The 18,249-nt window shown below is 40.9% G+C and overlaps 1 protein-coding gene across 1 annotated transcript in view; it reads left to right on the top strand.

The window, feature by feature from the left end:
* Window positions 1-1,445: 1,445 nt before the first annotated feature.
* Window positions 1,446-18,249, top strand: part of trps1 (trichorhinophalangeal syndrome I) — a gene marked incomplete at its 3' end in the record, with an annotated part of 91,039 nt that continues 74,235 nt past the window's right edge. Inside the window, exon 1 of the mRNA XM_083900194.1 lies at window positions 1,446-1,661. Within this exon, the coding sequence (XP_083756320.1) occupies window positions 1,649-1,661 (13 nt within the window). The 5' untranslated portion in view covers window positions 1,446-1,648. The remainder of the gene's footprint in view (window positions 1,662-18,249) is intronic.

An 18,249-nucleotide genomic window follows, 5' to 3' on the forward strand; every position in this document is an offset into this window, starting at 1 on the left:
GTGAAGACACACACACACACACACCTACACGCTTACACACACGAGTCAGACTGACCCAAGGAAACCGGCTTTGTATAAATACAGACTCTGATTTAGATTTGCGGTAAGAGGGAGAGAGAGAGAGGCAAGATGGATGGAAAGAAGAAGAAGAAAGGGTGGTAGAGAGGGAGAGGGTGGAGTAATCTTTGTGGTTGGGGCAACAAAAGGGGGAACCGAGAGCTGGAGAGTCTGACATTTAACACTAGAATTACCAAATAAAGACAATATAATTGTCAATGGTTACGGCCACTGGAAACGTGATATTCAATATTTATTAGTATCTTTTTTAAATTGCACAGCAATGATGGGTTTGTCCTCACTTATAAAGTGATCAATATTGGAACAGAGTGTAAAATAATTGAAGTGAGGGAGGAGGAAGAGAGGTTTAGTGCCAGTGCCGCTGATTGAAACAGACTGGTTTGCTAATTTAAATGATTTCCTTATGCTTTTATTAGTGGCTTTTCTGTCACCAGTGTATTGGCAGCAAAGTGTACCGACTACTTTATGCAAAGTATATTTAGCTGACTGTACATTGCCAATATGTCCGCCTCGTAGATATTTTTCACGCCAGCTTCTATACCAGACCCCACTCTTCCCTTCCTCACACATTCACATGCTTATTATAAAAAAAGTATTTGCTTTTAATTGTGCTCCCTGACGCATGGCCTTCCTCACAGAGCAGTTTTGAGATGGTTTGGGAAAACAGCCTTTTAAAAGCACTCCTTTCATCATTTTTATCGTAAATATTTTTCATGCACAAATGTGAAAAGAAATGAATCGCTGATTCACCTCTGCAGGTTGATCATTTCCTTATCAACTGCTGACAAGTATTTGAAGACGCATTATCAGTCATTTGACTTCATCCCGGGGCCTTAGAATAATCTTCACACATGGAAGGCTTTGCCAGCTGTCAGATCGGGTGATAAAAACAAAATTGGTACGATTAGAGAATTTGAATCGCCACGGTCTCAGGAGGGCACTCCTTATTGGGCACCTTTGATCCGCCAGTCACTGTGGACGTCTAACGTCTGGATGAAATTGTGTCCTGTAATTGTTAAATATGGACAAAGTGTTTGAAGTCGAACATGTTCCGGTAAATGTTGCACACGGCGCTATAGTTTCTAACTTTATTTGTCTTTCTGTCACTTTACAGGTTGGTGAGGTGACGGTGGAATCTGGCAACCATGACTGAGAGCCCAAACCTGAACTGAAAAAAAAAAACAGCACAGAAAGAAAGAAAGAAAGAAGGGCCTTACGCGGATCCGCCATGCGCTTGATCAGACTCAAAACTATAATATTATCCAGCTGTTAAATACAAGAGGAGCAACAGCCGTGGACCCAAAGAAACTGATGCTGCGTGGAGTTTTGAGATTCTCTTAAACAAAGCTGAAAAGTGGTGCATGGAGTTATGTGGACCTGATTGAGCAATGGAGGGATTTTAGTTTCTATCTGGCACCCGGTTTCTCCCTCCTGTTGCAGTGTGGAGTACGGAGCACTAGTAGCCGAAACCGTGCTGCTGGACAGAGCGCTGCGGCCCGGGGTGGAAACGAGACGCTTCAAGAGAACTAATGCCAAGTCCCAGAGTCAGCCATGATGTTTTTATAACCTGATGATCAGCAGAGGTAGGATATATTCTATCTTTAACTTCATCTCATGTCATTTTTATTCGAACCGATCACCCACTGTGATGGTTAATAATATTAAAATCCTGATTATCCACCTTAAAAATAGCTTTAAAATCTTAAGCTTTTTATTCATTATCATTATTTGTCATGAGTTCTTCCTGTTGCCACATAAACGTTCTCTACAACTGCGTCACACAGTTCTTCATACACACAGTTCAACGTCATAATCAAAAACAAACGTGCACCATTTCTAAAAAAGAAAGAAGAAAAATTGTTCTGGGTCTCGGTAGATGGATGTTCAATGTGGGTTCGTTTTTCAGAGGCAAAATGACTGTTGATGTAATGGCATGTATGCAGAGCACCGTCCTCTGTTAGTATTATGAAAAACTGCTCTTAGTCATCACTGTTGTTGGAGGAAGTGAGTGTGCGTTGCCTCGAAATGCTGCCCGTACGCTGTGGTCTTCAGATTAAGCAGATTTACATGCAAGGTTTTCCGTAGACTCTCTTGTGTGTGTGTGTCGTAAACTGAGTCTTGGCCAAACATCACCTGCTCCTCCATCTATGCCCACTGTTGCCGCACCCTGGCCCAGTGGAACCTCATTAGCAGAGCTCAATTAGTTCCTTATTCGCAGTGGAGGTTTGTGGAAGCGACCTGGTCAGTTGTTTAATCGGCTGAGTGAGATTACATGTACTTAGAGGGAAAGTATGAAAGTAAGTGTTCGCAGCTGTTTCTCAAAACTTGAACACGGCTGTTTTGATTTGGCCTTTCAAATACTGCAACTGTACTTTTTGAGATTTCACTCCGCCACTGTAGTGAAAGTAAAAGTGACGTGTTTTAACACTGCAGAAGCAGTTACAGAAACTACATGATGTATATGATGTTTTTTTTGTGACCGTCCATAATGAACACAGCCTCTGCGTGTTCAAATGAAACAAATGAGGTTGTTTTTTTCTGTTGCAGCGCACATTAACTCATTCACGAATATGTGCTCACATTTATGCAGATTATTGTACGACAGGAATACAGTTGAGGTTTGTCGTGTACGTGGTGCACACAGAGCTGCGGTGGTTTTGTGGTGGAGGCTACTTTAATTACAGCAGTGTTTTATCTGTGTTCTGTTTGTGGAGTCGAGTTTTATTGAGTCTATATGGAAATGCCTTTACTCCGCACTTGTGTAAGAGATGTAAAGTCGGGTTTTGCATTTGTATTTTTTAGAAAAGTAAGCAGTTGTGTGTGTGTTTAAACATAATAGTTTACCACACCATATTTGCTGCATCGGCACTATTTTAAACATGTTGATTTTCTGCATATTGTATATGCAGACAAACTTATATATCCAAATGTGTTTAGTCTTGCTTATTTTTCACCATTCTTCATTAGTATCAAGTATATGCACACGCACGGTAACACATGACGGCCATGTTATCCCCCTGTACTTGTGTCCCCACACATACTGAAGAGCACTCTATACTTTTTATGTCTCACACATGGCTTTTGTCAACAGTTTTTTTTCTTCTTTCTGTTAAGTCAAAGAAGTCAGTGAACTCATCATTTAAAGTTCCAGTGTCTAAAATGTAGGTGAAGTTATTTTTATTCAGCAGAACATTGAAGCTAAAATAATTATACTTAATTTAAAAGTGCACCATCACTTGATTATATGAATTGATGTTTTTCATTACCCATGTGTAATGTGCATGTGTGTACAGTAGCCCACAATGGACAATCCTTTGAGTTTTGATGGTGACGGAAAAACGAGGTGAAAAAGACGAGGTGAGGGATATTCAACTGCAACTCGCAACTTCACCAATAAATGGTGATCATTTTTACTCCCTGTACCTTTTTAAAGAGAAATGCTGAATATTGGATAGGCAAGGTTTCCCACAAATATAGTGTTTATTCAAAAACATATGAAAAGTGAGGTTTTCATATACTAAAGGGAAAGCTTTAGTATATGGCAGTTGGCTGCATACCTACGAGGTCTTTTGCACAGTGGAGTGTGTGTGCATTTGTGTATGTGTGTGTGTGTGCGTGTATGTTTTTCATGATGTGGTGTGGTGGCATTGCTTGGTGATGTTCTTCGGCAGGGCGGATCGCTTTGAGCCGCTTGATGCTTTTAGCTGTGGTCTGTGTTCGTCTGAGCGTCTGCACGTCCAGCTGTGCCTTCACATGTTTGCGTGCCCCTTAACCATTTATGTATACATATATGTACATATGTACATATGTGTGTGTGTGGGACATTATGCCGTCTTTGATGTGGTCATACATGTCAGATTTGCTCAATTTTTTCTTTTTGTCTTTCAAACTTAAAGAACGTTAAACTGGGACAATTCATTCAGGGCCACAAGTAAGTTCATACAACTGCATAAGACGCACAAAAACGCACAGGTTCTGCTGACTCCCGGTGTGTCAGTCGATCTCTTTCTGTCCTTGCCATCTGTTTGTGTGTGTGTGTCACCCTGAGGCTTTCTCACACACTTCGACACCAAAGGTCACAGTATGACCCGGTGCAATAGAAAACGAGCGTTCACATGGAAGTTACCTGTCGACCTATTTGCTGAAAGTGTGTCAGCCAGTATCTCATTGTGTGTGTGCGGGATGATCTCATCTTCTCATAACTTTATAACTTACAAGCAACAGGATGTATCACTTCGTTTTCACACTCTCTCTCTCTCTCTCTCTCTCTCTCTCTCTCTCTCTCTCTCTCTCTCTCTCTCTCTCTCTCTCTCTCTCTCTCTCTCTCTCTCTCTCTCTCTCTCTCTCACTCACACACACGCACACACACACCCCAAAACCCAAACTACTGTTAATGTCATTTTTTTGGGCTTGTATATTATGCAAACAGGGTTTCACTTGCTGTTATGTAAATTAAGAACTTAATTTTCCAGTTTGTTAGAATTCAATGTGTTTTTCAAAGATCGAATATTTTCTGTGTGGGAATTTTTGTGGTGAAAAGGGAGTAAATGTTAATAATATTTAATATTCAAGTTTTTTTTTCAGTAGTTTAAAAAAAAAAATGCAGCAGCCAGATCCAACTGAAGCTCTGAAAGTTGTTTTTTTTCTTAATTGTTTCAGAATATAATTTAGTCATATTATTCGGGACAGAATGTTCTTAATAATGATCAATTTTTTATTCAGTTTTAAGGAGTTAACTTTTTTATTATTTTAATGAACCCTACTGTGGCCATAGTTTGGTATTTCTGTTCGCTATATTTTCAATTTAGAATTATTTTCATAATCAATACATCCGTCTGTCATTTTCTCAATTAATTCATTAGTTGTGTGGACCACAAAATGTCAGAATATGGGGAAAATGTCTGTGTCCCAATTATCAAAATGTCAACATCTCCTAAATGTCTTGTTTTGTCCACAAACCAATGATGTTGACTTTACCGCCACAGGGGAGCAAAGAAACCAGAACATATTTACTGTTTAGAAGCTGAAATCACAGCGCTTGTGTTTATTTTTTTTCAAACGATAGTTGATTATCAAAATAGTTGGCATTTTAATTGGCTTTTTACGTGACTCATTATTTCAATCCGAGCACACTGGAGCCTCCTGTGAATTCCATTTGCTGCTTTAAAATGATCTGCAACCAAGTGACCAAGCCTTGATCCATGTAAGAGACAGACATGTCTCAAACGGTCTTTGCACTGACACTGATTCCACTTGTCCATGCTTGACTCATGATTTACTCTGTGGTCATAAGTACAATGTCACAGTGGCTCGTTTGCCAACATTATCCTTGTAAATAACATGTGTTTTTGAGTGCTTTGACATATCATGACAAATGCAGGCAAATGACTGCCAAAATTCAGAAAGATAATGAAAAAATATCCAAAAGTAAAATAAAGTGTAGTAGAATATAAATGTGATTTTGGGGGGGAAAGAAACAATAACTTTATCCGAGGAAGTGCAGAAAACATGAAATTATGCATTAATCCTAAACAGTATAGTGTATTTGACCCTGTTATTGTGGCAGCAGGAACTAGAAATCCAGTTTTTATTTGGACTGTGACATCTCTGGAAATCATTCTCCTCTCCCATCCACCTGTCTGTGTACTTTTCCAGCTTTACGGAGCCAAATTGCATTGGCATTTGTTGGCAGCTCAGCGTGTTCATTTTCCACTGCTGGTTTTCAGTTTTTTTAGTGTTTTTTTTTTTTTTTATTGTCCAGTCCGGTCAGGGGAATAAAACCCATTAATCAGATTAAGAACAGTAACTAGGCAAAATCGGGGGGGGGGGGGGAGCACTGGGCCCAACTTAGTTTCCAAATCGTCGACCAATCCATCTTCCTCTCTGTCTGTTTCTGTGTTTGCAGCAGTAACAGGGTTGAAATCCATTAATCAGATTAGGTTAGCAAGTGACCACATAGCTAGAGGGAGACCAGACACCAAATAGTGGTTTCAGTATTTCACTGTTATTACACCGCGGAAGAACACTCCACGCTCATAGACACACACACACACAGTCTTTGTTAATTACTAACACACACGCTACTTACTCAGACTGTGTGTGTGCATATTTGTGTTCCTTTTTCCAAACCATTAGACGTGTGTATGTGTCACTACTTGCTCCCACAATCACTTGTGCTGCACCCATTCACAAGTCGTTTTCACTGTGAAAGGATGTTCACTTGTGTGAAGGGCTACCTGTTTGGTTTGTGTGTGTGTGTGTGTGTGTGGGTGTGTGCAGATGTGGGTGTGCTTTCTTTTTCTTTTTTTTCTTTTTTTTTCAAATTTGGCTACAACTGTGTGCTGTAGCAAAGTGAACAAGTGTTAACAAGCTCTGTGCAGACTGTATTTATTCGATCCATATGCTGGCGAACTATACAGCTGTGTGCTGCTCCTGGTATGTTTGAAAGAAGAAAAAAAAAAACTCTCTCTGCAGTCACAGCCTTGTCTGAGGTGCAGGAATTACTGCTCTGTCAGCTTGAATGTGGCTGCCTGTATTGACAAAAAGTTGTACTTGTGATGTTTTTTTTTTCACCGCTTAAATGCGTGTTTTGCTGATATATACTTTTTTTTTCCTTCCTACTATGTATTAGTCAGTGGAGACCTGCATTTACTGGAAGTACACATGGATACCCTCTGCATCGCTGCAGCCAACAAAAGCAACTTTCACCCTTCACTTATATACATCCTGACATCATTGGGAGAGTTCGGCTGAGACCTGGCCAACTTACAAGCAGATGTAAACAGTGAATTTTATGGGTTACCTCACATTTTATAACATGTCGTATTGGGTTGTCAGAGACGCGCCGGAGAAACTCGGGAGCGCAGGCTGCCGCTGATATTGTTGCTGCCAGATCTGCAGCAGAAGCACGGGCGACTAAGATGATAAAGACAGAGCTGCTGGGAGCTGACAGGTTAGTGGCGAACAGTGATGCAGCAGCTAGAATCCAGCGCAACCAGCCAAAGCAGGCAGCGTTCCTGGCAGCGGCAGACCAGCTCACTAGAACAATAAAAACACAGTAGCTGGGAGCTGACAGATAGTTCCAACTGGTTGTTTTTCAGTTCCAGGTGCCCAACATTCAACCGAATCAGTCACCATACTCTCAGTGGGTTTCACAGTAGACTGCTGTGCTGCTTGGCGGCGATGGCAGCGCGAGGGCAGAGGGAGTGCTGGTGTGTGGAACAATGTGGGCACAAAAATTGTCATTGTGAGTTTGAACGGGGGGGAAAAAAAATAACATAACCAACAGAAACCATGGAGATGTTGACTGGGTGTTTCTGCGAACATACGCTATGTTGTAAAAATCCAGCATTGGGCTGTGTGACATGACCGAAGTATGACATTTTAATAGAGAAAATCTCTAATCCGGATTAATATGCATGTGGTTACACACCTCGACCGTGTAAATTGTAGCCATGTCTTTTCATTTTATTTTCCATTTCACTAGTCTGTTTGACATGATTCTTGCATATACAGTAAAACAATTCAGTCACATTTGAGGCAGTTATGGGACCATTAAAGCAACGTTTACAACATACAGTTGTCTGGTCAGCCTCTCTTTGCAGTATGAGCGCTTACTTTAATCTGGACAGGTTCTTCGGCTTTATTTTTTTGTGTATACTCGCATCTGTATGATTTTTTTGTGAAAAACAAAAGTTTTTATTCATTAATGAGTTCATCTTCTATGCATGGATTTCCTAATGTATATGATGTTAAACTATGCATATTTAACTCGGTCTCATAACATCATTTAATATACATGAATTGATATGCATTATCTAATCCCATCTTCTTGCAGTAGCTGCTAATGCTATTACAGTGGCACATCTGCCGTCACGTTAATTAGTACGTCAATGAAAACTAAAAGGTCAGTCTTACTTTAGTGTTATGTGAGCCACCTTTTATGTTCAGCGGACAATTCTTTAAATTATAACATTCAATAGTGTATACGGATATGCGCTTTCTTCTTGGTCAGTGTAAAAGGAAGCTTTCTTCAGCGAAATGAGTCATCGCTGTTCTCTTTGCTGCGTCATGTCTCACAGAAGTCACTTCTTTGGTCCTAATGAATCACCGCTGAGTAAGTCAAACTGGAAAATCAAATGTTTTTGTCTCCAGCTGCTTTGAGTCCGTCGGATATGTTTGACTGGAATAACAAACTGTCCAATTTTGACTCCTGAATCTTTTCAGCGCCAATTGTCAGTAATGGAACATGAAAAGTTCCATATTGTTCAAAGTTCGGCGACCTGCTGTGTCTTTGATGGCATGAGAAGAAAAGAGTCGTTAAGATTTTCTTTCAGTAAACTACTCTTAAAGCAAATAAAGTTGTGACGGATAGATTAAATGAAAAGGTTTTCTTTTTCCGAGCATTATTGTTAAGTACTTCCAAAGCATTGGCAGTGCATTGTAGTGATGGAAATGCTAACAACGTTATGATGCCTTAATAAGGAGGTGTCTGTGCGTTGTTTAGCTTCAATCTGCTTAGGTTTGGCATCTGGTTCTTACTGAGACCTGCTGCTGTTTATGTTGTCACACTGTGAATTCTGACTTTAAAACGTTGCTGTCAGGTCACTTCTTCAGACACCGGTGCTTGCCATTACTCAAAATTTCAAGAGGAGGTGACGGCAATCCGCCCCGAGGCTCGGCAAAGAACTCTTCACTAAATTTGTTTTGCATGAGGCTCCAAATCAACCTCAGTAATGGTTTATCCTGTAGACATGATAGATTCCAATTAATATTCTCTTCTATCTTTGTCATACGATTAGTCAGTCGGTGCAGATCGCTGAGTAAAGATCACTTTCCCCCTCTAGAAGTTGTTAAATCAGTTACAAATTCCATGCTGTGTCATCAGCATAAATATTTCACCTTAACTCTCTGGAGCTTTGTGAGCACAGCAGTGTTAACTTCTGATGGCCCTTTGTCTCAAGCCAAACCAATAAGTAATCAGCCAGCAGAAGTGGTCAAATTTCATTCTTTGGTTCTGCCTCGGCTATTTGAAAGCGCAGATTTACAACCGTCCCTGTTGGATTATAACCTGGAAACCTTCATTTAGATTGGCAAAATAACTGTAACCTCTTTAATGTATAAGTGCCATATAATGCTCAAATCTCTCTCTCTCGATTACTCTCTCTATGTATAACCATCATGGCAGGTTCCTCACCATTAGCGCACAGCTGAACAAGGGAGCAATTCATTCCACAGATTTAAACGTGTGTGTGTGTGTGACAGGTTTCTAAGTGCAGAGTGTGTGTTGTTTTTAGAGAATTGTTTCCGTGCGCCTGTCTGCACCATATGGTCCAATGTGGAAAAAGGGCCCCTTTAGGGGCCTGTGCCTATAGGTATATATGTAGTGTGTGTGGGGGGGGAATGCGTATTTGTGTGTAAGAGTGTGTGTGTGTGTGTACAGCGGTCTGGTTGGTCTGGTCTGCCTGGACCTGGAGTGAAGCTGTAAAAACAAAAAACGTCTTGTGAAGAAATAATGTAAAAAAAAAAAGAAAAAGAGCACTGATGTCAAATATCACCACATTCTCTCGCGTTCACACACACAGAAGATCAGACCAGTGACCATGTGTGTGTCCACTGTATTGGTATTATTTATTTTTCTCAGCTGTGAATTGAACGCGTTTTTTCCATGATTCACAGTAGCTCGGTGGTAGAGCCAGTCGTCTTTGTACTTGAAGGTCGTGGCTTCTGGCTCCGCTATAGCCTTCATGCCGATGTGTCCTTGAGCAAGACACTTACCGCATGAAATGGGTGAGTGGGTGTGAATGGGTGAATGGCAAAACTGAAGTGTAAAGCAGCTTTGTGTAGTCATCAAGACTAGAAAAGCGCTATATAAATACAGACCATTACTGCAGTGGTGCCTTTCCATTTCTCTGTCAGTGACCCCGCGGCGTCTTACATTTATATTGGCACTTCTCTCAAAATGGTGCAAATAATGTATTTATTTTTTTCTCTGTCAGTAATCATTTTCTCTTCTCTTCTTGTTTTCGTTTGGCTGTTTTGTTTTTCGCTCGTCGTTTATTTTGTCTAATTGGCTTAAACCTCAGGGATGTGGTAATGACTTCTGGGGTTAACGAGCTTCTGCTAACAATCACTAACTCACACATACGCACACGCACACACACACACATGCGAAAGCAGATACTTGTGCAACCGTCAACCCACTTACATGCACTCAAGTCAGCATTTACAGTATATACAGTATATACAGTTGGAAGGATGTGCTTACAAACACGCTCGTGCAGGGCTGTACACACAAATACTCAGTCAGAGGCACGTACAAAGCCACAGACTCGCGTACTTTCATACACACAATCTGCAAGTACCGTAGCGACGCTGGCACAAGAAACCTGTCCGCTTTGATTCATGATGCGTTCTTACGACTTTGTGAAGTTAACATTAACATATGTTCGCGTTTCATACAAATCATCTCTCTCTCTCTTTGAAATGGCTCCTCAACTAAAGCTAATTCAAAAACATCAACACCACTGTTGGAATCAAGGAGAGAAGGTCGAATACTGGCAGAACTTGTGAGTATGGAGTTGTGGCTGCTAAAGGGAAGCTCTGAAACCACAGACGTAAGCAGGTGTCTCATACATCCGACTGGTCAACGTATTGCATTCTTTTAAACCCAGCAGCACATTAAGGAGTTTGGATGTATATCTGTGAGATGCTAAATTCCTCAAAGCCGTATTGACGGCTGGATTCTGATTTGACTGCAGCAGGATGTGAGTTCTCCTGGTGTGAACTCGCTATAATCTCTCTCTCTCTCTCTCTCTCTCTGTCTCTCTTCTGCTCTCTCTGGTATCTTGATATGGTCTGTGTTCTGCAGGGACTTCCAAACATTTACATTTCTGCTTTCAAGTGCTGTTTATATATGGCTCTTATCTGCTATCTAACACACACACACACATTCAGACGAGGACAGACGGTGAATCAAACCTTCTTTCTTTTTTCTGTCCTGACAGTAACACTGGTGCTATGTCCATAATAGGACAGGAGGAGAGAGAGAGAAAGAGGACGGCAGTTAAGAGAAAAGAGTGCCACATAGACAGGAGGGGGAGGCAGATAATTTGCCACCAGAGTGTTTTGTGGTAACGTGAGGCGTGGAACTTTGGTGAATTTGCGTGTGTGTGTGATACCTTTACTGATCCCCTGTAGTTACTTGTCTCTTTTCATCACCCCTCCCTGAGTTTTGCAGCCTCTGCTACATAAAGAGCACCATTGGGACTGCTCGGGGTTCGATGTGTTGCTCAAGGACACTTAAAGAGGGTGGATCCTTTCACATACAGGAGGAGATAGCCTGGCCTTCTTGCTAAAGGATGCTTTAGTCTTTAGTCACTTTGCCACCCTGCCCTGAAACTGATGGCTTATGTGCTTGAGCACTGCCCTATCTTGATCAACACATTTCCAATGTGGAAAAAAAAAAACACCTCTGGGAGCAATGGCTCCTCCCTCTTTGTTGAAACAGAAACGGTACCAGCTTCTTTCTAGCAGGGTTTCTTTCAAAAAGATTTATTTGGGTTTCGAAACAGACTAAATTAAACAAGTTGAATGCAAGTTGTCTCATCCAAAGCATAGTTCACACTACCTCGTTTCCAGCCCAATGTTTTAGTAACTAATGAGTTTTGTGGCTGTCCAAGAAAGTCATTTTTATCACTCCTTGATTGGCAGTTGTCGAATGAACTCTTCAAAGACGCAATTTTATAGGCTCGCCAAATTATTGCAGACCGATTAGTCAAATTCCCAATTTGAAATAATGCAATAAGCAAATCACAAAGGCTGCAATTTAGAGTAATGTTATGCAGCATATCTGACCCAGGATTTATGCTTCATTTCTGGTCATTTAAATGATAACCACTCTTGTATTAGTTCTTTGTCGAATGTTAAACTGAATCTTCATGATGTGTGTGAAGGCAGAAGTCCGCAAAAACACAAAAAAAACAAACCAGAAGAAACGTTCAGGAATTAACGGAGGAGTAACTGTGTTTTGAAAAAGTGAACATTTAACCTGTGAATTATCCTGCAGAGATTGATCTTGTGGCCTGTCGTCCTTTTCAAAGGATCGAGGCTGTACAAGGTTTAGGATTCAGCCTCTAACACAACTGGGAGTGTGTCACTGAGTCCCACAGGGCTCCAGAAGTGCTGCTCAGAGCTGACCCCGACATTTGATCTCCCTCTTACACCAGCCAGAGATCAGATGGCTGTACTACAGAGACTGCTGGAGTATCCCTCACACGGGACTCCTTTCCATCCTTACCCAGTGATCAGCCTGTGACACATTGTCAGATGGCTCGGAATCAACAATATACTTGTTGCTGACTTGACAGCTCTAATCTGTTTTTCCTTCTTTTCTTTTTTTTTTTTTTTTTTGAGGATAGTTGAATTCACTGCTTCAGGGAGATGTGCTGTGAATGAGAGTTTGGAGAGAGAGTGTTAGAAAGTCCTCTTGCAGTGAAATCATGGTGAGAGAGAGGAGAAAGGGGTAAGGCACTGAGAGACAGAGAGAGAGAGGAAATGACACATAGGTGGAAAGAATCTCATCCCTGCTCCTGTTTCACACCAACTTTCTCTTTCTCTGTCAATGACACAATTACATACACACACACACACGTTCAACTATTCTTCTTAGGACACAGCACTGACTTCCATTCACTTGGACAGCCTCAACAAAGCCAACCTTAGCCATAACTAGTTAATGCTAATCCAAACAATGGAAATCATAGCCCCTAAATTTGACCAGTTCCCGTTTAGGTTCTGCCGTGTTAGGGCCAGGTTTTGGTCTCGATGAGGACTACTGGTCCTGACAAGGTCAGTGCTTATGCCAGAAAATGTTCTTAAGAGCTAACGCACACACACACACACACACACACACAGACACACCGTAATAGAACAGTAATTGAACACTTCTTATCTGCTTATCTGTCCAAAGACGTTCAAAGCAAAGATTCATGGATCATGTGTGTGTATTCGTTGAATGTGTGTGTGTGTGTGTGCAGTCTGATTCTTATCATACTGTTTGACTCGGAGCTGCTTTTAAGGCAATGAATTCGCATCTCATCCTCTTTCTGTGTCTCCATCGCTACTCTTTCGAGCTGTCTGTCTCGATCGCTTGTCTCCTCTTGTGTGTATATCTCTCTTAACCCTTCTCTCTCTCTCTCTCTCTCTTTTCGTCTCTCTGTCCATCTCCTCCTCTTTCGGTGAAGCCAGAGACTCTTCTTCATTGAGTCCACTTATCGTCAGTGCTCGGTGCCTACACAAAAACATGCAGATTTTCACGTCTACCAGACTGAAAGGTAACAGAAAAACAACTTTGCCAGTGAAGAGAGGAGGAACTTGAAGGAGTTTTCTCTTCTCGTCCAGTTTAGCTTCTCTCCAAGTCTCAGGTGAAAAATCTGTGTACGTGTGTTGACACGTACTTTGCTAAATTACTAGTTAACTGGCGTTTAGCTTTTTTAATGCCAAAGAACATAATGAGCATATGGAGAATCAGGGCATACATGGCGTTGTGTTTCAAATATGACCAATTTTCTTATCAAACTGAGGCGTCTCAGTCTGTGCACAGATCTGGGCGTGGGGGTTTTCGACTTCTCACTCAACATGAGTTGACTGTAGCGGTGAGAATATCTGATGTCAGAGACTCTCAGGTCAGCTGCCAAATAGCTTTGATATTTTCAGTGTAAATCAGTCCCGGAGGATAAACACTGTCAAGCGTTTGCATGTCTTCAAGTTTCTGAATCGGTGCCAGATTTGTGGTTTGTTGCGTTTGATTCTAACATAAGTAGCCTTTAATGGTTCAGGTAGAACCAGAGATAAATGTTTGACTACAAAGGGGATAGCCGAAAGCTAGATGGAGGGGGGAACAGTTAGTTGGCCCTCTGTTAATATACTCTGTGACGTCCGTGTAGTTTTGCATTTTACAATGTGCTGTCTGTTGTTTGGCCTCAGGGCTACGAAACATTTTTGAACATGCAGGAGACACACTCAGCTGTCAATTGTAAAAAAATTTAAAATTTGAGGAAAATGATTACCAGCACACCGAGGGCATGTGTGTGTTTTTATATTTTAAATGCCATCATTCACCAGCAGTATAGATCAGGGCAAGATTAGAGAGAGGAGGAAAAAGATATGAAAAGAGGGATAAGTAAAAGATGGAGGGGCGTGGTCTAAAGTAGAAGATAAAAGGATTTAGGGCGTTGTAATAGATAGATAGGTTTAACCACTAAAGTTGGAGTTTGTGCGCGTCCATGCTTGCATTCGTGTGACTGCGTGTGCGTTTTAAGGGTGTATCAGCAGCTCGATGGGTGTGAGAACTCCAGATTACATACCTGTGCTGTTATTGCTGATCCACAACTTAATCTCCTGTAAACCTTTGACCTACTTAGAGTGTCCTGATCTCTTGGAGGTCGCATGATTTATTTGAACCGTGCCCTTCGCAGAGGCTGAGGAGCTCTGACAGAACTGAGGCGAGATAGGGTGTGGTGGTGAGCTTCAGAGTCTGACCAAACATGACGATGTCATTATTTTGAGGCCTGGCAAACTGATAGCTTAAACATACTGGATGTCACGCCCTCAGAAAAAAAAAACAGACTTCCTGAGTCTAGATCAAGAAATCTGCCACTGTCTTTTGAAATCACATGAAGAGATTGCTCAATCCTCTCTGTTACAGAATTAGTCTTTTTCTTATTCAGATTTATCTTTGGGCCTGTGTGTCTCACAGACATTGCACATTGCAATTATTCCCTTTTAACTAAATATACATGGTGATTAAAATGACACACGCATAGTGCAAGGCTTTGGTTTGACCTTTCATACAGGAAAGGCACAACAGAGATGTCAGAGATTAGAGTTTGTACACAGAGCCTGTAATCCTACTTAATGAAATGTGTGTCATGTGTGGAAAGCAAAGCAGGTGTAATGGTCCAAATATGATTAAAACCTGAGTGAAGTCAAAGTGAATTCTGTCTGCATGTTTTTTTTTTTTTTTAGTTATTATTCCAAAGAGCATTGAGAGGATGAGAGGATGCTAAAGCCTGCTCTACAATACACAATTAACGGTCGATAGTGTTCCGTCAATATTTCAGTCACAGAGGACCCATGTCAAGGCAACACTCTCTGAATAATGGCCACCTTCATCCCACTCACAAAGCCTCCGCTTCTCTCCCTCCCATTAAACACCCAGAGCATGCCAATACACATAATCACAGACGATTGATTTCAGTTTATCACATTGCGAACGCAAGACTTTGATCAAATCATGCCATTGTATGTTGTAATCACCTAATGTGTGTGACCAGCTGTGCAGTCTGATGCAGAGGCCACAGTAACCGAGTTGTTTTAAGTTAATGTGCCTTGAAATACTTTCCAGCATCGGCCGTCGGAGTTAGCAACAGTTCCCCCAGATGCAGTGCGTTTGTTTTGCATCAGTGAAAACCAACAGACAGCAGTGACTATGCCCCCGAGATGTTTCAGCATTATTATTGGTTGTGAAGTGTGGCCAAATTTTAAGTTTCGCAAAAAGAGAGACTTTTTGCCAAAGAAAACTTGCACAAAGATGGTCACCTTATCTGCAGAACATGCAGAACGAATCTGGCTGCCAAATTGAGCAGCTCTTTAAATGCAGGGCGAGTTAAGTCGATGCATGTAGGGAGGGATTTTGAACAGGGAAACATCTGCGTTTTCCTCCGTCTAGCTCACTAATAGCGAGTAAATAACCTAAACCGAAGCTTTTAGTGTTATCTCTGAAATCAAATCAAATCAATTTCTATTTGTATAGCGCCAAAATCACAACATAGTATACTATCTCCAGGCAGTTTGAACAGTAAAATGAGATGCAGGTTGGCTGCCGTCTCTTTCTGCCTCATTCACACTAACATGCTTTGGAGTGTAGTCATTCAATTTAAATTAAATTAAAATTGCTTTCCAACAATTTCACCATCAGAAACATGTTATATTGTATGACAGGAGTTAGCTACATTTTTTACCTATTATTATTCATGTGAATTGTGCATTTAATCAATGCATTTCTTAGAATGTAAAACATAATTTCCTCATAATTGTATGTTACTGGATTTTGTTGATGTACTACAGCAGATATATGTACTGTATATAATCTGAAACTGCATTTACTGCAGGTTCTTGATCAATTATTTGACTCAAAATGTTAACCTAAGTCTTTAAGTGAATCCACAGTGTGTGTGTGTGTGTGTGTGTATTGTATGTGTTTCCATCTGTGTGGGTTGTGAGCTTTTAACTCAGACTCTGATGTCGCAATGATCTGAAACTTCCCCCAGCACAGGAAAGCTCACTGTCTGCGTGTGCGTGTATGTTTGCGTGTGTAACATAAAGATGAAGCCAAGCGAGAATGTAATGCAGGAGAGATGGATCTGAGCTCACAAAATAAAATAAAAAAAAACTCATGGAGATTTTTTTCTTCTTCAGGCAAACCTCCTCCATCACTGTACGGCTTTACAGCTTTAATTAGTCAGGGGGAAAAAAACTGTTTTTTTTATCTCTTCTCAGAGGAAGAGATGATGATATTCCTTCAAGTTTCCTGAGGTATCTGTCTTGTAAAAAAATATATATCTCACCTGCTCCTGTATAAAGAGTGATGTAGCCTGAGGTTAAAACAAAAACTTGACACTTAATAAACATTTTTTTTTACGTCCCTTCAGACTCTTGTCAGACAATTAAACTCCATTCAGTGTCTTTTATGAATGTATCGCTGCAGGTATTGTCTTTTTAGCCTAGAAGCTGTAAAAGGGATTTGAAAGAAACCAAACTTTTTTTTTTTTTTTGCTGTTCTCTTATTCCTGATTACCATTCTTTTACTGGCATTGTCCTTTTGGGCATAATTATCACTGGAGTAAAAAAAAAAAGGAAAAAAAAGTGTAATTTTTCTCCTTCTGCATTATGTTTCCAGTAAATGTTAATCCCAGACAAAAAGAAAATAATAATGATTGTTCAGTCTGTCCCATGGAAAGTGTTCCTGATAGTTTTAGTGCAGAATGGGGTCCTGTAGTAATTCACTTAATTCACTTAGAGCGAGTTGTCTACCTCTGTAGTCCCTCAGGGCAGACTGAGGTCTCACAACCATCCGCTCTCCGAGTGTATCTGTGTGCATGTGTATCTGTCAGTTGTTATGCAGGAGAGAGGAAATGAAAGCTCAGACTGAGCCCCAAGGCTTTCTTAACTGTCTCAGTGTCCTTCACATGCATGTGTGTGTGAGTGAGTCTACTTGTATTTGTTATCTCTTAAGGACCCTGTCTGACATAATCTCTGACCTTGTCAGGACCGGTAGTCCTCATGGGGCCTGTATCTTTTAAGTGTAGGCCAAAGATTTGAAAATAATAAATAAAGCTTTGTTTAGGGTTGTCCAAATGAATAGAAGAGTACTTAAAAGGATAGCTGTGTCAACCTGTGTGTGTGTGTGTGTGTGGGGGGGGGAGAAGTGGGGCACATCTGCTCCCATAAATAAGTGTGTGAGAAAACAAGAGTTTGTGTCAACAGTGAGGAGACTCTCATGCCGCCTTTGTGTTGTTACTCTTGAGTATTCAGTCGTACACATGAGCATATACAGTACATGTATGCGTACATACGGTATAAATACATGCATATTGTTCCGTACTGATGCAGTGAAAGAGAGTGATTGAATCTTGGGTGTTATTGTGAAATACTGGACATTACTGGCATTTTCTTCCGGCATTTTCTTCCCCTTTTTTTTTGTACTGCCCGAGTGTGTGTTTCTGTAACTTTGGAGTATTTCTTGTAGTATTTTGTGTTATTTAAAAATATTGCTGACAATAGGTTGTCGTGCATCCTTCAGGTGCTTGTGACTGTTACTTTTTACACTGCAACTTAATATCATTTTGACGACCATCATTTAGTGAAACAGCTTTTTTGCTTATGAGTTTTTCACTTCACCGACTTAAAAACACAGCGTTTAATGCCGGGTTTTCTCTCATTAAAGTTCTAACTCGACTCAACTCGTATGTGTATGTGAACAATTTCCTGGTTGTCCCCCAGCAACCCCCCGAACTCTGATCACAGGATGTTGAGAGGAAGTTGTCGGGTCTCCGCCACACACAAGCGCGCGCACACACACACACACACACACACTTTTACCACCTCCCA

Source organism: Microchirus variegatus, assembly GCF_963457635.1.
Source record: "Microchirus variegatus genome assembly, chromosome: 13".
NCBI lineage: Eukaryota > Metazoa > Chordata > Actinopteri > Pleuronectiformes > Soleidae > Microchirus > Microchirus variegatus.